The sequence below is a fragment of the Amblyraja radiata genome, chromosome 10 (assembly GCF_010909765.2).
Source record: "Amblyraja radiata isolate CabotCenter1 chromosome 10, sAmbRad1.1.pri, whole genome shotgun sequence".
NCBI classification, from domain to species: Eukaryota; Metazoa; Chordata; class Chondrichthyes; order Rajiformes; family Rajidae; genus Amblyraja; species Amblyraja radiata.
This window is the reverse complement of record NC_045965.1, coordinates 20,261,554-20,285,100: the sequence shown is the minus strand read 5'-3', so window position 1 is coordinate 20,285,100 and position 23,547 is coordinate 20,261,554. Positions and strand designations below refer to the sequence as shown.

Sequence of the window (23,547 nt, the reverse complement as noted above, 5' to 3'; positions counted from 1 at the left end):
AACCAATAGACACGATAAGAGCTTTAGTGTTTCACTCTACAACATCAAAGTATTATCGCAGGGCCGACAATGCAAGACTAACGTTTCTGGTGCTGAAGTCAGATTTTAATGCCAGAAAAATCCAGTTATACATCAAAATTTTGTACATAACATCTGTATAGAATGCCTGCATCAAATGTTTCAAACATTGTCTCTGTTGCCTGTGGAACTGTCAGTGGCATGCTTAGATCTCTCTCCCTTATAGGCAGAACTTTAAATGCATGTGGAGATAGCCATCACTTATTAATACGAAAGCTACATTAAATCTTTCAAAGGCCCACTTGAACTTCAGCACCGTCTTTGTTAAAAATCACTGTGCTCTCTGTAATTATCAAGGACTGCTCGTGAAACATCTGCCCCATTACTGTCCTTACCCACAGTACCGTCTAAAATGTCCATCAGCATGAAAACCATCTAGTGGTTCTAGTTTCAATTTAATGCATAAACGGCAAGGTCAGGGAAAAAAAAAGCACTGGATATTTTAATACATTCACCAGTTTCACCAACAAACTGAAGATGCTTCTCTTTACATCTAATATTTGACTTGTGTCTTGCAACGTATATTTAAAAACACAACAGTGCTTGCGATCCAAGCTGATCCATCTACATGTATACTATTGTAAGAATAAATCTAGGCATGTTTGATAATGGACCTAACTATAAACTACATCGGAATCATGTGCAAGAATAAAAGACAAGGGAAGAGTTAAATCTATTTATATAAAAAGTGTATGCCATTATTTCATCAATTGCACACAAACTATCCCAGATTGTTTCAACTTGCCAAGGGTGCCATGACTACAGCTGTGATGAGATTCTGCCTGCTCTTGTTGAGTGATCAAAAGGTAGAATGAAATTCTGCTTCCAAAAGCAGTCACATCGCTACAATTTTCCCAGCACTTCTTCCTGGATGGAATTTAATGAACAACTGATCGAAACACCCTCTCCAGAGAGAACTGCACTGCCTCAGTCATCCTGTTTGATCTCATTCCCTTTGGATACGCCAGTGCAGTCTTCAACTTGCAAGGCGCTTACTTGATTGATATCTGCTCTGATGTGCTTCAGCACTTTGAACATCACATAGTAAAATCCCATTGGACTGGCCAACTTCTATTCAACAGAATAGGAATTGCAAAAGAACTGGAGCTAATGCAGAACATAAAAACTACATACTTTGGCAGTTCCTTGAATTTAATTTCAAAACCCAGACTTCGAGCAAATTCCAAATCAACTAAAACCAGACTGGCCTTATCATGCAAAACACATTTTGTAAAAATGTTTCATATGGAAACAGGAAAGAAAATCTATACTCTTACATAGCTTCTAATGTCTGCCAGAACAGCTCTTCCCCATTAGTCTTTACTATCCCTATGCAACATATGTTGCATTTCAAAATGTTTGACCTCACCTTCTCACTCATTTTCTCATCTCACCGATTCCACGGTGGCAGGGCTGCAGAGCCTGTTTAAGCTTCAGGCCATATTTCATGCCTGGATCTATTGTAAGCTAGCAATTATTTCTCATCCATGTGGGGCGTCATAAGAAAACCAATCTTCGTCTCGCCTTACCACCAAATATGTTCATGGAAAAAAATACGTTAATCACAGGCAGCAAGCAAAGCTATTTTCACCTCTTGACCCTAGAAATGATCAGGAGAACCGATGTCAACTTTAGCATTCCAATTGCTAACCAAACTACACTGTGCTACATTAGCATTGCCCAAACTGCAAGCCTGGGATCTTTCTACAAAACGCAACGTGCTGGAGGAACTTAACAGGTCAGGTAGTATCTGCCAAGGGAGGGGAAAAAAAACAAGCGACATTTAGCGTCGGGACCATTCTTTAAACCGATTGGGTTAATTCAATGCTACAGTCAGTTATGCATCCATTCATAGAACCAACATTAACCTATCGTTACCAAAGTTACCCAAGGCACCAAACAATTAAACTGCAAAGCATTATGGATAAACACAGTCTTTTGCTCATCTATACAATATCATAACATGTATTTTCTATCTGATGTGGAAATATTGCTTACATTCCCCCCCATTCACGCAGGATAGACAGTAACAGCTCCAATGCAACCCAAGGCCAGATCAGCCTTTTCAGCAACAGTGCAATGTGCCGGAGGATTGTTTTGGCTTTTGGTGTTGAGAAACGTCATAAGTAGGCACCAATAGCAGAAAAATAAAGAAAAGTGAAGAAAATCATTTCCCAAAGGTTTTAGCAAATTTGGGTGACGAGTACACTTAGATCTTTGTGTCATTCACTAATTAAATCCTACCCTATTTAAATGTTAGCTCCTGTGTATGTGTACACCTCTCATGTGTATCATTTTACATTTACAATTCTATCCATGACGTATGTTGCAAATACATGCATCTTTGTAGGAACATTTGTTTCTAGAGCAAATTGTGTTTGATTAATACAATACAATACGGTTTTATTCGTCACATTGCACATAAGGTGCAAGTGAAATGAATTTGCCAGCAGCAGTATAATGATAATGAACACACAAATACACAATAAAAATTTAACACATACATCCACCACAGCATTCATCACTGTGGTCATTTTAATTTTTAAAGCTATATGTATTTATTCTGTTTTTATTAACCGCACTGATGGGAACTGATTGAGAAACAATTTTTTCGTTTCATCTGTGTATGTAAGTACTCAGTTAAAATGACATTAAAGTAAATACTAAATGCTGAATCACTGTGGTGGAAGGCACAAAAATTGGCCAGTCCTCCTCCACTTTCCCCCGTGTTCGGGACCTCAACCCTCCGCAGCCATCACTGCGGGCGTCCAGATGTGCAGACAAGGTAATGTTTGTGTTGTTAATGTCATCATAACTAAATACAACAATAAATCCAGTGAAATTCTGCAACATCCTACATTAGAATTAAATTAATCTTCTGTTGAAAAATGCTGCATTTAATCCATAATTTTATAATCATTTTGATATATTTTCAGATTATGTTTTCATTTAGTGGTTTAGCTTGGTGAGGGACTCATAGCACATTGAAAGCATACTGCAGCAAACACCATAAACTACAATTGTTTCTAGTTTTCCAATAGTAGACGAGAGCAGAATTTTGCACTCTGTCTCACTGAATGATTGCTGTTCCCAAAGATATCTATGTTCAATCTCTACAACCAACAGATGACACTGTGGTGGTGGTGGGCCTGATCTCCGATAACGATGAGAAGGTGGCTGATCTGGCACTCTGGTGTCAGGACAACAGCCTCCTTTTGAATGTCACAAAAACTAAGGAGCTGATTGTGGACTTTAGAAGAGCTCAACATCCGAGGACGTACACGCCACTGGAGATAAATCGGACTACTGTGGATAGGGTGAGCAGCTTCAAATACCTGGGAGTCCACATCACAGAGGATCTGACATGGACAACACACACTGCCACACTGGTGAGTAAGGCAAGGCAGCGCCTTTACCACCTCAGGCAGCTGAGGGAATTCAGAGTCTCTCTGAGGATCCTTCAGTGCTTCTGCTCTGGGGCTGTAGAAAGCATCTTGTCTGGTAACATCTCAATCTGGTTTGGGAACAGCTCTGCCCAGGACACGAAGGCTCTGCAGAGAGTAGTGCGCTCGGCCGAAAGCACTAGGGGAACTACACTCATCCCCCTGCAGGACCTATACACCAGGAGGTGCAGATCCAGAGCCAGCAACATTATGGGGGACCCCTACCACCCCAGCAACGGACTGTTCCAGCTGCTACAGTCAGGCAAGCGCCTCCGCTGTCACGCTGTAGAAACAGAGAGGATGAGACGGAGTTTCTTCCCACAGGCCATCAGGACTGTAAACTCTTATCTCACCAGGGACTAATTTACTGTTGTGTTGTGTCTCTTTTTTCTCTCCTTTTTACTAAAATCTAAATACTTGTTCTGTTCTATTCTGTTCTGTTCTTCTGTTGTTTTTGCACAATCCGCAGGCTTTGCCACTTTCATTTCACTGCACATCTTGTATGTGTATGTGACAAATAAAGTTGACTTGACTTGACTTGCTAATGACATCTGTGCAGGAATCACATTTAATGAATTATAATTGCTAAACTTACACCTAAATGTGGCCATTTGACTACCAATTGAAGCCTTTAATGTCACACTGTCCAATAAGCCCTGAACCAAGATTTTATTGCAAAACTGAATGTCCTCTTATTTAGTGGTTCCCAATTATGTAAGACCTAGAGAAATAAAAGCAAATGCCTGACAAGACCTCTGGTACCTAGAGCAGCCATGAAAACAAATAGTTCTGACTGACATTCTAGTAATTAACAAAAGTTTTTTTTATAAAATAGACACCAATTTGAATGGAAATTCTCAACAAGCCACACTGGCTACCTAGTCCAGGTGCAACTATCAATACAGTTAACTGGCACATGCAACTTAAAGTCAACCATGGAACAATTACCCATCAGTCCAAATGGGGGCTGTAGCACTTAATTAGGGTCACATCAGAAATCTTTCAAAAGTGGTCATGGCTTTCGTGATCTTTCCAGTACATTCAGTATTCCCCAGTGGCTGAATCAAAAATAAATGGTCCTGGCCTGCATCAAAGCAACTATCATTCTTCTGAATGCATGCTGTTACTAAGCCACTCTATTGTTCACATAGTGGGGAAGTTACTTTCAGGAATCAAGCCTGGATTCTCAAAGGTTACCAGAAAAAGTAAACACCAACACTCAAAATCTCCAATATCAGAGTACGAACAAATCCCTGACACCGCCAATGCTGGGATGTTATCATCAAATAACTATTAAGCATAACTAAATTCTTATCCTCAAATTGGAGACCTTCCATTATCAACCATAAAAACACAATTTTGAGTCTGGATTTGGTGTACCTTTAACCTCTATGTTTAGTTCCACACCTCTTGGAATATGCGGATATACTCTGTTTAGATAACCTGGTTCCCTAAAGAGCTTTTTTTTTTTTTAACGTATTTGATTTTATTTTCATTAATTTATCTACATTGCTGGACATATGCAGCTATTAGTTTTATCTGGAGGGTTGGGATCAGAAGGAGAAATAGAGGGATTAATTAGTTTTTTTAAAAAGTGAAATTGATTAATATAATTCCATACACTTAGCAAAACAGTAGACTTACTGATAAATGTAGCATACACAGATTTACTCGCTGCTGGGATATAACAACTTGCATTAAAAACAACATTGCATCAAGTTGTTTAAGAAGGAACTGCAGATGCTGGAAAATTGAAGGTAGACAAAAATGCTGGAGAAACTCAGCGGGTGAGGCAGCATCTATGGAGCGAAGGAAATAGGCGAAGTTTCGGGTCGAAACACTTCTTCAGCCTTGACACCAGTCTGATGAATGGTCTCGACCCGAGACTTTGCCCATTTCCTTCGCTCCATAGATGCTGCCTCATCCGCTGAGTTTCTCCAGCATTTTTGTCTACCAACATTGCATCAAGTTGCTTCTCACACAGATGCTTGGCATATTTGCTCAAAGGATGATGCCTTCCAAGAAATTCAAGAGCAAGTGATCAAGGTGGCTGAAAGCAGATGGAAGCAAAACAAGGTTGCAGAGGAAAGGTTGAAGAGAGAGTGTTCTTGGGGATTGGGTGAAGGAAGGTAATGAGAAAGGGTAAAGATATAAAGTTTCTTGAGATGCATATTTTAACAATAAGATTAATATTTTTAAATTGGAGGGATGGGGTCCTGAAGACAATGTAGGTCAGTCGATGCAAAGCACTACTCAGTGTGGACAAAGATGTAGATTGCAGGGTTTTGGATGAGTTGGAGAATAAAGAGTAGGGGACAAGGGGAGCAATTATCCGTGGATCACAATGCATGGGTGAGTTTCATCAATAAATAGGGTAAGACAGATACTTCTACTTTGTTAGGACAAAGTGGTATTGGTCATGGGATGACCTTCCCTCAACTTTCCAGTCAGTAATGGTTCAGGTTATGCAGAGTTACAAGACGATTTCAGGGAAGATTGTCAAGGAGGAGGGGGGGGGGGATGGCTGATGGAAGCAAGGTAATGATGAAAAAGTAGAGTTGGTAGTTGTCAGCTAAAGGATCTGGCTGCATGGGAAAGTGATGCCAAATTGAGTCCAAAAAAAGAGTATAATCAAACAAAAAAAGTTTCAAATACTGAAGGAGATATTTTCTGCAAAAAAAGGCTTTTTACAATCAAAGCCACTTTTGTGAGACAGAGGAATGGAGCCGGGCAAAGATGAAAAATACCCCTAATGTCAAGGAGTGAATTAAGTGAACATGGAATTAGGAAGAGTGGAGCAGTTATGGACAGAGTTAATAATCCGGGGAACAAATTATTGAAGAGAAGAAAGAGAAAAAGTTGGAATTCAGGTTGATTGGAGGAGAAGGAGATAAGGTAGAAGGCTACAACACTAGAAATGGGCAAACTGAAGTGATGGGCTCTGACTGGCTCTGCAGTCTTGGACAATGCCAGGTTTAAAGCCGGTCTGTAACGAGTTTACAGATGTAAACTGTCATGAAAGTGGCAGTTCAATTGAATCAATAATGACAGTGAAAGACACACAATACGAAAGCCAAGACTTTTGCTGCCATAAGCCTTGGATATTGTATACCTAGCTTTTTTGTTCAGACCAAATTGGACTACTGTAATACCATTGTGTAGCTACTGTCACAGCGCCCTCCATAATGTTTGGGACAAAGACCCATCATTTATTTATTTGTCTCTGTACTCCACAATTTGAGATTTGTAATAGAAAAAAAAAATCACATGTGGTTAAAGTGCACATTGTCAGATTTTATTAAAGGCCATTTCTATACATATTGGTTCCACCATGTAGAAATTACAGCTGTGTTTATACATATTCCCCCCCATTTCAGGACACCGTAATGTTTGGGACACATGGCTTCACAGGCGTTTGTAATTGCTCAGGTGTGTTTAATTGCCTCCATAATGCAGGTAGAAGAGAGCTCTCAGCACCTAGTCTTTCCTCTAGTCTTTCCATCATCTTTGGAAATTTTTATTGCTATTTATCAACATGAGGACCAAAGTTGTGCCAATGAAAGTTAAAGAAGCCAATGTGAGACTGAGAAACAAGAATAAAACTGTTAGAGACAGCCAAACCTTAGGCTTACTAAAATCAACTGTTTGGAACATCTGGTGAGCTTACTAATCGCGAAGGGACTGGCAGGCCAAGGAAGACCTCCACGGCTGATGACAGAAGAATTCTCTCTATAATAAAGCAAAATCCACAAACACCTGCCCGACAGATCAGAAACACTCTTCAGGAGTCAGGTGTGGATTTGTCAATGACCACTGTCTACAGAAGACTTCATGAACAGAAATACAGAGGCTTACACTGCAAGATGCAAACCACTGGTTAGCTGCAAAAATAGGATGGCCAGGTTACAGTTTGCTAAGAAGTACTTAAAAGAGCAACCACAGTTCTGGAAAAGGGTCTTGTGGACAGATGAGATGAAGATTAACTTATATCAGAGTGATGGCAAGAGCAAAGTATGGAGGAGAGAAGGAACTGCCCAACATCCAAAGCATACCACATCATCTGTGAAACACGGTGGTGGGGGTGTTATGGCCTGCTGTTATGTGTTATGGGTGTTATGGGCAGGGGCGGAAAACCTGGGGGGGGGGGGCAGAGGGGACACGTCCCCTCCATGTTTTGAGAGGTGGGGGACATCCCCCCCAAGATTTTAAAATCCGGTGAAATCTGCGCTTTCTGCGAGACAGTGGGGGTGGGACTGATGATCGAGGGCGCCAATTGGAGGAGAGAGACGTCGGTCAGCAGGCAATTCGGGCGGGACATAATGATTCAGCGCGATGATTGGAGTAGGGAAGAGTGGGAGGGGGGGGGGTGGGACTGAGGATAGAGCGCGGTGATTGGAGAAGGGAGACGTGGCACAGACCTGCGCCTCATCCGTACCCAGGATGATCCCGGCTCTCCGGTGCTGTCCTGTCCGCTCCAGAGTACCCCCCCGCGGGTGGCCTGAGAGGTCGACAGCAAAGATCCTCCGCTATAGGATCTTTGGTCGGGGATCAGACGGGCCAGCGCAGAGAAGCAGCGCTAAACCCAGCTAACGCTGCATGTCCCGCCAGGTGAGCCGACAGCCTTCCTGGACGCGGGAAATATAGCCAGCGCGGAGAAACAGCGCTGGTATCCCGTCAGTCCAGACAAGGCTGTAGTTAACCCGGCGAGACAGGCAGTGTTGAGCTGCATTTAGCGCTGGATTGAGCCTCCGAAGCCGTGCGTGCGTGTGTGTGTGTGAGCGTGTGTGTGTGTGAGCGTGTGTGTGTGTATGCGCGCGGGGCCGTCAAAAATGTGTGTCCCCCGGTCCCTTCCATGTTTTGATAGCGAGTTCCACTCTTGGTTATGGGGGTGTTATGGCTGCTGAAGGTACTGGCTCACTTATCTTCACTGATGATACAACTGCTGATGGTAGCAGCATAATAAATTCTGAAGTATATCGACACATCCTATCTGCTCAAGTTCAAACACATGCCTCAAAACTCATTGGCCAGCAGTTCATTCTACAGCAAGACAATGATCCCAAACATACTGCTAAAGCAACAAAGGAGTTTTTCAAAGCTGAAAAACGGTCAATTCTTGTGGCCAAATCAATCACCCGATCTGAACCCAATTGAGCATGCCTTTTATATGCTGAAAAGAAAACTGAAGGGGACTAGCCCCCAAAACAAACACAAGCTAAAGATGGCTGAATACAGGCTTGGCATAGCATCACCAGAGAAGACACCCAGCAACTGGTGATGTCCATGAATCGCAGACTTCAAGCAATCATTGCATGCAAAGGATATGCAACAAAATACTAAACATGACTACTTTCATTTACATGACATTGCTGTGTCCCAAACATTTTGGTGCCCTGAAATGGGGGGTCTATGTATAAACACTGTTGTAATTTCTACATGGTGAAACCAAAATGTATAAAAATAACCTTTATTAAAATCTGACAATGTGCACATAAACCACATTGTGGCGGTACCTGGTGGCTAGCCACGGGCATAGCGAACCCTCGGCTCAGGAAGGAGGAGTTGAGCGTCTCGGAGTGGGAGGCGTTTGGTCATGAGGATCTGACCCGGAGTACTTAAGGTCGGGTAAGGCCCGGTCACGGGGTTGGAGTTCGAAGCAGCATGGTGACAGTAATAAAAACACATTCCGTCATCGTAACTTTGTTTTCGACTCATTCTTGGCTGATCTCCTGGAGTCCCCGCTACAACGTGTGATTTTTTTTCTATTACAAATATCAAATTGTGGAGTGCAGAGGCAAATAAATAAATGATGGGTATGTTGGTCAGGCTGCACAGTATGTTGGTCAGGCTGCACAGTATGACTTTATGACTCTAACTGTACATCGACACCATTAGCAATGCACATAAAGACTGCTGGAATCCGAGAAGTGGTGAAAAAAATACCTACTCCATCATTGAAGGTGGAATCGTGCAACAGTCCTGGATAGCCGTCAATGGTGATGTTAAGTGAGCTGTGTAGGATGCTTCCACTACTTGCTTGTTCCGATTCACGACATCGAGGTAGCGATTAAACTTCTCTCTTATCTTTTTAGCCAGCTGTTGTAGGAACAAAGGCATAACAAAAATATGAGATCATAGATGAGTGTTGCTACCAGTTTACTATCATGTGCAATGATTTATCGTGATACTTTTCTTTTCAACTCATCCTGAAGTACATCATTGTTAGCAGATGCATACCTTTCCACCATCAATCATATCAGCAGGAGTAAAGCTTTCCCATATTCTGGGCCAATAGTCTCCATAAACTATTTGCAACAATTTGCTATGCCAAAGACATCTCAAACATCCATCTCAAATATAGCTCAAGCAGTCCTCAATGCTTTTAGCAAATTGTGGTGTACATGTTCAGTTTTTCACCAACTTATATGAGGGAATTGGCTTTAAATTAATTTTGTGCAAGATCCTTCCCAGAGGCAAGGAGACGGAAATCAAGGGGAGATTCACTGTTTACTTAATTGTAAAGAATTTGACCCCATATTTTGAAAATCTTAGCAACGTGAAGAACGGACAAAAAATGATCAGATTTAGGGTGGACAACCAACCGTGACAATGATTTATTCATAAATGTAATACACAATATGGATAAGGCTATGAAAATTGAAAATTCCTCATTTATGTTCATGTGAAGCATCTTAAATGGCTCCAGCTCATTTTCACATTTAGACATCAATATTTCAACTAAAAAAAAATAAAAATATTGCAATCAAGTTTTATAATAAAGTAACTTGCAGAATATGAACCATCACGCTAACACGAAAAATACATTGACCAATTATATTAACATTTATATCTAGTTCATTCGAAAATAGGTTAATTTTATTTTTTTCCCCTTCCAGGAGCTAATAATCCACAAAAGCCTCTAGCCTTGCAGAGTAAATGGAGGGAGCTGTAAGTGGAGAGGGAGGCAAGAGTGAAATGGGGCATGAGGTAGGAAAGAGACAAAATAAATCAGCCAAGGTTGCTGCTTCTGATTACCATGTGGATCTATTCAGAAAGTAACATCAAAGCACAAACTGTTTAGCTATTCCATGTATACATTTGTATTACCAACACGAATGCTTAACATATGAATATTTTATGAACTCCATATGAATTTTACCATGTATCATCTACAATTGTGAACAGTGATTAAAATATGAAATTAAAGGTTTCAGTCAATAGCAAAGTAAAAATCTGAATAATAATTTGGTGCAGAGATAAAGCTCTGATCTTCTTTGATCAGCTAAGAATAAGGCTCAATGTTTTTTTCCAAAATGTCTACTTCTGGTTTACATCTGTGCACAAACAATGTGAGAATCCTAACTAAATACTCTTGTTTTTTCACAGGAGAGAATCATAGTTAAAACAATGTTTTGGCATTCACCAACAAGTTTCTTATTAGAAACTGTTAAATTATTCATCTCAAATTTTACTCTAAGTTAAGGGCCTGTCCCACTTTCCCGAGCTGCTCACGAATTCTCCCGCATTTTCCCCTTGATCCAAACTCGGAGAATGTTCGTAACGGTCCATAGGAGGCTGTAGATATATCGTAGCGGCTCGTTATGTCAGCCTTAGGTACTCGGGGAATCAGGTAAATCGGGAAGTTTTTTCCAGCATGACAAAAAATGTCCACGAGTAAAAAGATAGTTGGGAGGAGAAAAATTGCAATATTTAATGCCCCGAGTACCTACGGCTGACATAACGAGCCGCTACGATATATCTATGGACTCCTACGGACCCGTTACGAACATTCTCCGAGTTTGAATCAAGGGGAAAACTCGGGAGAATTCGTGAGCAGCTCGGGAAAGTGAGACAGGCCCTTTAGAGCTCAAAGTGATCCGTGATCCAACAGCCCAAAGCTAAAATAGCAGAAACTACAATTGACTGCTAGATGTTTTGCCCATTTCAAGAAAATAGAAGTTTTGCACAGCCAACATGACTGTATCAAAATGCTCAAAAGGGAACTGCAGAGACTGTCCTGGGTCTCTGTCCTGGGTCTCCTCCATTGCCAGAGTGAGCAACAGCGGAAATTGGAGGAACAGCACCTCATATTCCGTCTGGGTCCTTGCGTCCTTATGGCATCAACATTGAATTCCCCCAATTTGGCTAGCCTGTGCTGTCTCCTCCCCTTCCTTCACCCTCTAGCTGTCTCCTCCCACCCTCCCATCCGCCCGCCCTCGGGCTCCTCCTCCTCCTCCCTTTTTCCTTCTTTCTTTCCCCACCTCCCATCAGTCTGAAGAAGGGTTTCGGCCCGAAATGTCGCCTATTTCCTTCGCTCCATAGATGCTGCTGCACCCGCTGAGTTTCCCCAGCAATTTTGTGTACCATGTATCAAAATGCTAATCGCACAGGTAATTTGGGAAAATCATCCCGATCTTTCAATGGCATCTGTTGATTCCTTCCCTGAACACCATTTCTCCCTGCCACAATGGCGTCATCGCAAGTTACTGCTCCATACATACTTCTTGTAGTCTCATTTTACTTGCTTGTTAATCAGAGAACAGTTTGGTAATTCAATCCTACAATTTTCACACCCTGTCCCAGGAAAATTATATTGCAAGCAAATAAAATTACCAAACATTCAACTGGCTGCACTTCAGCCAAGTAGTAATTATCTGCGTTTGCAGTTTGACAAAGGCTTACTTGACCAAGCAGCTATTTGTCATGTCAGCTCTCACATCACAAAAGCAACCTTCACACTTACAGGGACACACCCAGAATTAACTAATGTTCAATGCACCGAGGATATTTAGTAAGTAAAGGTTTCAAACCATAGTTCCAAAGGTACCATTAGATCTGTTTCATAACAGCGTTTACACAATGGGGCCATGCAAGTGAACATGTCGTTGTTTGCCGTTTGTTGTCTCTGCTCTCCATGGAGAGAGACAATGATAAATAGTTGACTACAGGATAATATCCGGGTATGGTGCAACATGAAAGGATATAATTTTAAGATCCATCATCCAATCTATCTTGCAACATCTTCACCCGTATTTGTTTGGAGTAAACACATTTGACTTTAATAACAATTGCTTTCTAACGAAGCAGTTTTCCTTTTTGGATATGGTTCTTGAAATTTCAGCTCCACTGCTGAAGGGGAACGACAATAACCCAATAACAATTAACATTGCCCGATGTATTTATAGTACTCAATAAACTAGACTAACTGATAGCATCCAACTATGCAGACATCTCTTTGGTTCTTTTTCCCCAGAGATGCTGCCTGACCTGCTGAGTTACTCTTGCACTTTGTGCCTATCTCTTTGGTTTGTCTAGATAACCTGGACCTTAGAAGTCAGCAGGTTCCTCATTAAAGGTTTTCACTGTACCTTGGTAAAGGTGACAATAAACTAAACTTCATGCTTTTGCATTCCAACATCAGTTCCATCAATCCATCAGCTTCAACATGCCTCATTTCTATACTTCAATCTCTTGAGTATTTTTTTTTGATCCATCAGACCAGGCCACTTGCTTCCAGATCGCACGGACTCGATCTCTCTGTCTGTACACACTGGCTTGAATTCTATTTTGTACTTACCGGGATCACATAGGTACAAACAGACTCCTTATCGGGCAACACGATGAGAAAGATTTTGGGGTTATACAGGAATGAAATAACCACAATCAAATAGAATCAAAATTGTAAAAACAATGTAATTGATGGACTGTGGTACTGAACTAGCACTTCAGAAAGCACCCCACCCCCTTCAGCAGCTGGGCGCTGCATAAATTACATTTAAGACTCTAGTGAAAGCTGCAATTACAGAGGGTAATTCACTGAAAAAAGTTGATGCTTTTTTCCAAACAATTGTGAAGGTCTACACCTACAGGCAACAATAGCATAGCTGATATACTGTGCAGAGTATGTCTACCGCAATATTAAATAACTCCACCAACAACCAAATGGCTCAACTAGTGATTCAAATCATGCAACACATGGCTGAAGAAAAGTGCTCATTAAAGCAGTATTTACTTTTAAAGCCCACATATTTGATCAGGACCTGCTGAGAAATACTCACTCACTATTCAATGCAGAACTGACATTTCTCAGCACGGTGCTAACTAGAACATAGAATAGTACAGTGCCAGAACAGGCCCTTTGGCCCACAATGTTTGTGCTGACATGATGCCAAGACTTATCGACCATCCCTTAGCTTCCTTCACATAATCCATGTTGTTAATTCTCTACCTATCCACATGCCTATCCAAAAGTCTTTTAAATGCCACTTGCATATCTGTCTCCACAAACACCACCGGCAGCGTGTTTCAGGCACTCACCACTCTAAGTATAAAATACTTGTCCCGTGCATCTCCTTTAAACTTTGACTCTCACATCTTAACACTATGCCCTCCAATATTTGACATTTCCATCCTGGGAAAAAGGTTCCAACTATTTATTCCACTCATCATTTTATACACTTCTATCAGGTATCTCCGCCACCTCCTGCTTTCCAGAGAAAACAGTTTAAGTTGTCCAACCTCAAACCCTCCAATCCAAACAGCATTCTTGTAAACCTCCGCTGCACCCTTTCCAAATTCATATCCTTCCTATAATGGGCGACCAGAACTGCATGCAATACTCCAAATGTAGCCTAACCAAAGTCCTAAAAAGCTGCATCAGGACTTCCCGACTCTTAGACTTAATGGCCTGACCAATGAAGGCAAGTATACCATATACTTCTTTACCACTCTATCTCCTTGTTGGTGCCACTTTCAGGGAGTTATGGACAGGCTCCAAGATGCCTCTGCACATCAATTCTGTCATGCCATTTATTGTACATTTTCCCTTTACATTCAACTTCCCAAAGTGCCACAAGTTTACTTGGATTAAACTTGATCTGCCATTTCTCCACCCATTTCTGCAGCTTTTCTACATCCTGCTACATACTTTGATAACCTTCTTCACAGACTGCAACCCCAGTGTCATCTGCAAATATACTAACCAACCCATCAACATTTACATCTAAATAACTAGTTTATACATCTCAAACAGAGGTCCCAGCACAGATCCCTCTGGAACTCGACTGGGCACACACCTCCAGCTTGAATATTGTCCTTCCACCACAACCCTTTGTCTTCTATCAGTAAGACAGTTCTGTATCCAAGCAACCTGCTTAATACCATGCATGTTAATCTTCTGGATAAGTCTACCATGGGTGACTATCAAATACCTTCCTAAATTCAATGCAAACAATGTCCACACTCTCTATTCTCATCGATCACCTTCATCACCTCCTCCAAAAATTAGATCAGGTTCCTTTGAAATTCCTTCCTAAAAGTGTAACACTTGAATTTGCCGTGTTAACAATTGTGCACCAATTTTGCACCTCACTAAATTCAGTAGTGACGTTTAGCTGTACTTTCTCCAACCATCAGGAGTGACAGAGAGGAACTGCCCACCGAACCATGCCCAGAACAGTGAACTAGTTCATTTGAATGAAGATGAACAACTTCAAGGTATTTTACGCACTTCCGAATTAGTAATTGAGTTGCTTTAACATTTCTAATTGTGTAAAGCTATTTAATGTATTAGCTTTGTTAATTGATTGTTAATGCTTTCTGAATATTTGGGTGACAGAGGCCTTCAAACACATTCATAGTTTGAGAGTGTAGCTTACTAGCTGTCAACATTTTTTCAGCTGCTTCATAAACAGGGCTTGTTCTAGCATGAAAGGACACAAACGTGCTGGAATAACTCAGCATCTCTGAAGAACTTGGACAGGTGACGTTTTGCGTCAAGACCCTCAACCCAAAATGTCACCTATCCATGTTCTCCAGAGATGCTGCCTGATCTGCTGAGTTACTCCAGCACTTTGTGCCTTTTGTGTATTAACCAGCATCTGCAGTTCTTTGCTTGTTATTCTAGCATGCCAGCCTGATGACTTGGGATTGGGGTAGTGCCAGGCACCAATTCGTTGGATCAGGAATAGGCAAATCCACATCAACAGTGAGAGTCAGTAAGCAGGTCACCATAGGCAGCAGGTAATGGCCCACTGGAAATTATCCCATGCTCATTGACAAGACCGGTAAACAATTCATCAGGATTTAAGCATGGAAATGAAGGGGAAATGTATTAACACTGCAACTTTCTGTTTAGTTGATGTTGAAATTTGAATACATCGTTCAGCACTTTGTTAAAAGCAGGGCAAGCCAGTCACAGAGTAGGATGGCGGAATGTTGGAGAGGACACAACACACGAGTGCACTGCAGAGATAGACTGAACTCGGGTCTCTTTCCAGGTCGAAAGTTAAAGTTACTACACCAACATATTGCACTTTTAAAGCACCTAACTGTGTCTTAATATTTCTAATGAATTCAAAAAATGTACTTTTATTGTTACCCTTGTCTGTTCAACCATTCAAATAAGACACATGTTCTGCACCAAGTTCAGTGAGCAGATTCCATCCTGTAACTACTGGCAACCATAGCAACAACAGGCATGGGAATAACAGGAAAATAATTTGTACCAATTTCATTTAAGAAACACTTGATTTCTACCAGTCCTTGATTCACAATTTAACAGCTTCGGTCTGCTATAATTCCAAGTGGATTCATCATTACAATTACTAATAACCAGTTTTCCATTATACATTAATATTTAAAAAGCTCATTGAAAACCCATCGATTCCTGACGGCATTTGCAATTTTTCAGTTCAGACTGCCACAGTTGCTGAATAACTTACCATTTGTACGTACAGAACAGTTTATTATCATGCATCAGGTCAAAGAATATTAGTCACAGTGCATTTATTGAAATGCTATCAGCATGGAACAGCAGCTCCACTGGAACTCCCAGCAGGCGACTGGCAGACTGCTGCCAAGGAAGGAATCTTTCTCACCCCCAAAAGCAGCACCATTCCCTCAGAAGCTTAAATACAGATTAATATGATTTGTGCTGTGACAGCCAGGAGCAATCTCACACAAGACTACTTTAAAACAGGCAAAGAAAAGCTCAATAACTTCCCATGTCAGCAAAATATATTTTAGTCTTAAAGCTTTCTTCAATATTCTTGACATTACACAAATTTATCAAGGAATTTTAACCTAAAACGATAATTTTTTAAAAAGTTGCAAATAAATTTAAAATATCAAAACCAACCCCGATCTCCCCCGTGTACTTAAACCTCTGTGGATCATGCATCGGATGCCAAACCTGCTCCCTTGAGGCATGGCTTTATATTCATGGCATTTTGCGACAAAGATTTTATATTGGATCCACCTGTAATTCAGGCTAACTAGCTTTGCTGCACCCGGAAGCTTGGCTGTGGATTGAACAGGAAAATAACTTTCTGACATTGCAAGGAGCACATATGGCCACTGAGCCACTAGCCCTTTGACCGAACAGTCATAGACACAAAAAGCTGGAGTAACGCAGCGGGACAGGCAGCATCTCTGGAGAGAAGGAATGGGTGATGTTTCGGGTCGAGACCCTCCTTCAGACCAAACTGCTACCCCATCTCAACAACTCTCTCATTGTCTGGAAAACAAATAAATTGCAGATGCTGGAATCTGAAACAAAAACAGAATGCTGGAAGAACTCAACCAGTCAAACAGTACCCATGTAATTTAAAAAAAGTAAATGTTTCGGATTAGTGTCCCTTTGTAAGAATTGGGAGAATGGAGGGGTTGTCCGATTCAGAGCTTGGACATCTCTCCCACCATTTGACTGATTTCTACCCGACTCTTCCCAAAAAATCTCATTCTAGCAAACGTGTCTGACACAACCAACTGCTCCCCATCAATAATCAATTCCTGCCAAGCCCCACCCATCTGTTAGCATCCCAATCCGTCAGTCTACTGTACAAGAATGCATTCAAAACTTGAACAAGGCACCACATTCTGTTCTAGTTTTCTTCCCCCCACCCGTGCAAACGGTTTGAAGATGGGTCCCAACCCGAAATGTCACTCATCCATGTTCTCCAGGGATGCTGCATGACCCCTGAGTTACTCCAGCATTTTACCAGACTCTGTACCTTGTCGTTTCCCAACTCCAGACATCCCCTCTGTTCCATCTCCATTATACTGCACACAATGCAGTGATGGCCACTATTACTCACTGACTAGCCATAGCTACACAGTTGCAGCTACATTCAATAATTTTAAATAGATTTTTATCCAATGTACAGTACTAATTTTACTTAAGGATCTACCAACATTTAGTTATCAAGGAAATAAAGCACTCAATAATATCCATTCAATAATATCAAACATATCATCCAGCCTCTATCAACAAAAGTATAAGGGAACCAAAGGTCGGACGTGCGCCATGTGAACTGGTGTATGAGAGCACACTTTCTGAACAAGTGTCCCTGACAAATTTTCATCTGAAAATCAAAAATGAAAGCAACCATATGACCTGTGCTTAGGTCAACCATATGACCAACTGGACAGCTGCAATACAACTTCATGGAGGACAACCATTCACTAGTATCATGTCAATATAATCAACGTCTTCTCTGAACCTAGACAAAATATTCACAGTCAACACAGGCACAGGGTGGATCACAACTAAGGCTAACCATATTTAGTTGTGCTGGTTCTTGGATGTTTGGGCTGCCAGTAATTCTGATAGTTCTGAAGTTTCCATGCACGGGGTACTATCAGGAGCTGACAGATCTCCTCCCCTTCTTAGGTTGAGTTTTGTTTTGTTGGGTAAATTGATCCTTCTTTTGTCCTCCTTGAGACATGTTAATACTTCCTGTCCATTTTTTTCCTGGATCTTCCAGTCATTCGGGTCAAACTAGTGTCAGGGCTTTCCGATGGAGAAGCCTCATAGGTGGTCCTCAGGGTAATCCAGGTATTGCATACTCCTTTTGGTTGGAGGTTACCTGTGAGCCATTTACCAAGTTAATTTATTTGCCAGATCCTCGTAGCCCTGGATGCTTTCATTCCCAGCAGTAGTATTTGCATTGTCATTAGGGCTCCTCTTGACAGAGGTAACCGACTGGATGAGGTGGCAGTGGATCCAGCAAATCACCAACAGATGTGATACATACAAACCTATGTCAGCTACCTCTTCCTGACCAACACTTCCAGAACCAAGGTTCTGATCATACGCAACCACACGTCTTCCACACGTCTACACATCTCTCATCAGACACCTAAAACTTCTCCAAGTTCAACCATAGCATAAGATTTCCAGATAAACACTTCTAGGATGGTCTTCTAGGAAATGACAAGTTCCTGACTGACTGACAAGAATACTTACCCATGATCATTCGAAATGGAGGAGCAACAATCGGTACTGATGTCCTTGTGGCTCTATGATGAGCACACGTGGAGGCCACATGAAAACAAACAAACCACCCACCAACTCATCAGGAACTACCTATGTTGTGGATCTATGGAATTATCCATCTCGGAACTCGCATAATGGAAGTGGAAGGAAATCATCCTTGACCAAGAGACTGGATAAGATGATGACAACTGGAAATAATACATTAACGCCTCTTGCAACGCAATTATGTCCGCTGATGTAAATTATACCATTGACATCCAAAGAGCCAGCCAAGAATATCTTTGTCAATCCAACTAATGAGCAACTTAACCTTCTCAAACAGATTTCCTGGGGTAGATCAGGATGAATTCTATTCATCTGTTGAAGCTGAAGTGCCAATATTTTATGTATAAACATATAAAATGCACAGAGGATATCTGATGCAATAAATATTCCCTTCCATAATAATCCATTCTTACAGGGCTAGTTAAATCAATGTCTGTGAAAGTTATTCACATTGTACATATGTATTCTCACATTTCTAGTTCAGACAGACAGTCTGTATTAAATCAATGCTTACGCTGTTGTGCAGTCTGAAAAAAAAACAACATTTTTTTTCTTATTCTCAGATGAACTGCATGGCTGAGTAACTTTCATTTAATGAGGTTTATTTGTTGGAAAGTACAGAAGCATCTTGAATGCGAGTACCTCTCAAAATACAATTAAGGAAAAAAATTGCAATGTTCACGCATCTTTTTTCTCCGATTCTCCAATCGTAGTCAGCAGTCTTCCTTCTAACTAATTCACAAACTGTGAGCCTTGAGAATATAAAAAACATCAAAGTGCCACATAAATATTATATCTGATCTCAGCAAGTTCCTGTACCTTTTAATTTCATATATATTATCCCAGGTCCCTTTCTTCTTCACAACAGAAAAGGGGTTATCTTCAGCAGCAGCTTCGGGGGAGGTTATATTTGGCGTTGGTTACGATTTGTCGGGAGGGACGGTGTGTGGAAAGAGTACGGATTGTTTGTCATATTTGAGCTCCCAAGTAGATTTGTCATTTTAAAAATCTACTACTCTTGTAATTCGTAACAGTAATTTGTTTCGTTTAAGAGATAGAGCATGAAAAAATGCCTGGTCCACTCTGGCCATCGATACCCATGCACCCTAGTTCTGTTCTCCCACTTTCTCATCTACTTCCAACACACAAGGGGCAATTTTACAGAGGCCAATTAACCTACAAACCCGTACGTCTTTGGTATGCCTGAGGAAACCGTAGCATCCGGAGGAAAACTATTGCGTCACAGGGAGAACGTGAATATTCAACGTAAAACAGCGCCCAACGTTAGGATTGAACCTGGGTCTCTGGGACTGTGAGGCAGCAGCTCTACCAGCTGTGCCATCCAGTTTCCACCTGCACAGCCCAAATTAGAAAGATCATGTTTCAGTTAAAAATATCATGGTACAAAATACTAACTTCAAAACCATTAAAATAACAAGACATTTAACACATTCAATGTTAATGCCATATTTCAAAACCATTCCAGTACAATTTATTTTGTATGCTACAAACTGTTCCCTATTCTTGACTGAAGAAGGGTTTCGGCCTGAAACGTTGCCTATTTCCTTCGCTCCATAGATGCTGCTGCACCCGCTGAGTTTCTCCAGCTTTTTTGTGTACCCTATTCTTGACTGCCTTGTATCACATGAAACAAGACTGACAGATATCAAAATAAAACATGTAAAATGTTTCAGTGTGGGAATGTTATTGTATTTTTTCACAAAGTAATAATCCACTTTGTTCCTTTTCCAGAGAATAATTTGTCGTGCCTGTTCCTAACTTTACCTTTATTCAAAATTCCATGCAGGAAGACGGGGCAGTTCAAAACTACAGAACTGCTGCATTGCACCCTACCAGACCATCAATTATTTTTACCCATAGCCAAAGACAGCTGCTGAAATTTTGCACCATCACAACCCACCCTTCATTGACCACACCAATTATTAACAAGAGTGTGCACAAACCAGACGAAGACATCCATCACTATCACTGAACTACTTACCACCATAATACAAAGAGCACCATCAGGCTGCCTCCTGTGCAGGGTCAGAGATAGGATTACATTCCCTTGGGGCTTGTGATCTGCACAAACCTTGGAGTAATTGATCTATTCTTCCAACAACTAGATCAGTTAAGAAATATGAGCGACCACACATGCACTCAAACAGTTGCAAACATAACAATTATCTGCCTTCAGGTTCTCTATCAGAAAGGGCTTCTCTTATTCAAAAATCTTAAAATAAGATGCCATCAAATTAAGTGTCCGTTTTGAAGAAGGAATGTAAATAAATAAAGTACAGAGGATGTTTGTGTCAGCAACACAACAGATCACTGAAATTTTGTTTGATTGCATCGATGGACAGATATGCCAAAACATTTATCCTTTAACTAAACAAAAAATGCTGTCTCTCTTTTGTTCAACAAACACACTTTAAACCTAATAAATGCCAAGGACCTGATGATTTACATTTCATGGCTTTGGAAAATTACAACAGAGTATCCACTTTTGGAACAATTCTAGAATCTACAGAACTTCGGAAGATTACAACGAGAATTAGATGTTTGGAAATGTGACCCTGCTATTTAAGAAAGAAGGGAGAGAGAAAACAGAGAACTACCAGCCTGTCAGCCTGCTATCAATGGTGGGGAAAATGCTGAGATCTCTAATAAATCTCTAATAGTTCGGTGGGCGGCGCGACTCTCGTCAGCAGCGGCCTCTGCAGTCCGTCTGTGTTTTATTATTTTTTGTCTCGTTTTTATGTAGTTTTTGTTATTTTTTTTGTTGGGGTATGTGTGTGGGGGGGTGGGGGGGAGGGGTTAACTTTAAAATCTTTCCCCTGCACGGGAGACCCGACCTTTTCTTTGTCGGGTCTCCGTTGTCGTTGGGGCTGCAACGTGGAGCGGCCTCCAACAGGAACGACCTGGGGTTCCAGCTGCGGAGCTGCCGACTACTCACCGGCACGGGGCTGGCCGAGTCCGGAGCGGGTGGAGCTGTGGTGGAGCGCTGCTGCCACCCGACCTCCGGAGTTTCGGAGGCTGCAACTGCGGGTTTGGCGGATGGCGGCACCGGGAGCCCACGGGTCCCTGCTGGGAGACCGCTTTTCGGGGCTTCCGCAGCGGCGACTTTTCCCGCCCGAGTTGCGGGGTTGAAGAGCACCTGAGCGGGGCCTTACACCATCGCCCCGTGCGGCTTGGAATGGCCGCGGGACTTTGCGAGCGCACGCCGGGGGCTCTAACACCAAGACCCGGTGCGTGACCTTGCATCACCCGGCGTGGCTTTAATGGCCGCGGGACAATCGCCATCGCCAGCCGGGGGCTTTGACTTTGACTCTGACTCTGACATCGGGGGGGAGAGTGCAGTGGAGAGATAAGTTTTTTTTTGCCTTCCATCACAACGATGTGATGGATGTTTGTGTAAACTGTGTTGTGTCTCGGGTCTCTTTGTTTTGTAATGTATGGCTGCAGAAACGACATTTCGTTTGGACCTCAAGGGGTCCAAATGGCAATAAATTGAATTGTATTGTATTGTATTGTAATTGTATTGTATAAAGGATATAACAGAACACTGCAAAAGGAACATTGATTTATGAAAGGAAAATCATGCTTGCCAAATCTGCTGGAATTCTTTGAGGACAACTAGTGCAATACATATGGAGTTACCCATGGGCAGTGTGTTTTTTAAATTTTCAAAGTGCATTTGGGATGGTTCCATGCAGACAGACAAAATCTTCATTGCAGCATGCTATTTCATCCATCTTTGTTTCATCAGGAATCTTAAATTCTGCTTCCCCCTCTAGATCATTAATGCAATTAGTAAATAATTGAAGGCCAGAAACTGTTTGCTTGGGCACTCGATTGATTATGTCCTTCCAACCAGAAGGAGACCCAACTATTTTCTATTTTCAACATGGTAACCAGCTTTCAATCCGTGCTAGCACACTTCCTCCGATAGCATGATCACTTATGTTTTGCACCAGCCCCTCATGTTATAACTTGTCATATGCCTGTTCGAAGTCCAAATACACATCTACAGGTTCCCCTCCAGCTACTCTGTTTGTTACCGCAAAGAATTCAAGCAAAGTTGTCAAACGTGATTTATATCGCTTATATCACTTTCTCTTCTTTGTTCCACAAGCATTCTTTAAACCTAAAATCGCCAAGAACCCGATTATTTACGTTTCAGAGTTTTGAAGGAACAAGATACTCTGTTGTAATCTTCCAAAGTTTTGTCAACTCGATTTGATTATTTTCAGTCTTCAAATGATTAGCTATTTCTTCTTTGATTATTTACTCCTGCGTCTTGCCAAAAGTAGATGTTAAATTAATTGGCCTATGGTTCCCTGTTTATTGACTTCCTTCCTTCTTGATTATGGAACCATGCTCATTGTTTTTTCAATCATCTGGTACCCTCAAAGATTTCAATGAGTTTTAAAAATCAACCAATTTGTCCACCATCTCCGTAACCGTGTTCTTCAAAATGTTTGGTGCAGGCCATCAAGTTCTGGTAATGTGTCTGTATCTTGTCCTACGGATTTTTTCCCCGTAATTAGTATTTTTACTACTTAGTTTTCCATGCAACTCTTTTATCATGAAGGTGTTTACAGTATCCTCTACAGTGAAGACTGATTAGTTTAGTTTAGAAATACAACGCGGAAACAGGCTCTTCGGCCCACCGAGTCCACACCTACCAGCAACAGTATCCTA

At 41.5% G+C, this 23,547-nt stretch overlaps 1 protein-coding gene across 2 annotated transcripts in view; it reads right to left on the bottom strand.

Annotated features, from left to right (window-relative positions):
• The window catches only part of cachd1 (cache domain containing 1), a 153,238-nt gene that overhangs the window by 45,263 nt on the left and 84,428 nt on the right, over positions 1-23,547 (bottom strand). For both annotated transcript variants that reach the window (XM_033028290.1, XM_033028289.1), the window contains exon 3: positions 9,469-9,617. In XM_033028290.1, coding sequence (XP_032884181.1) covers positions 9,469-9,617 — 149 coding nt within the window. The remainder of the gene's footprint in view (positions 1-9,468; positions 9,618-23,547) is intronic.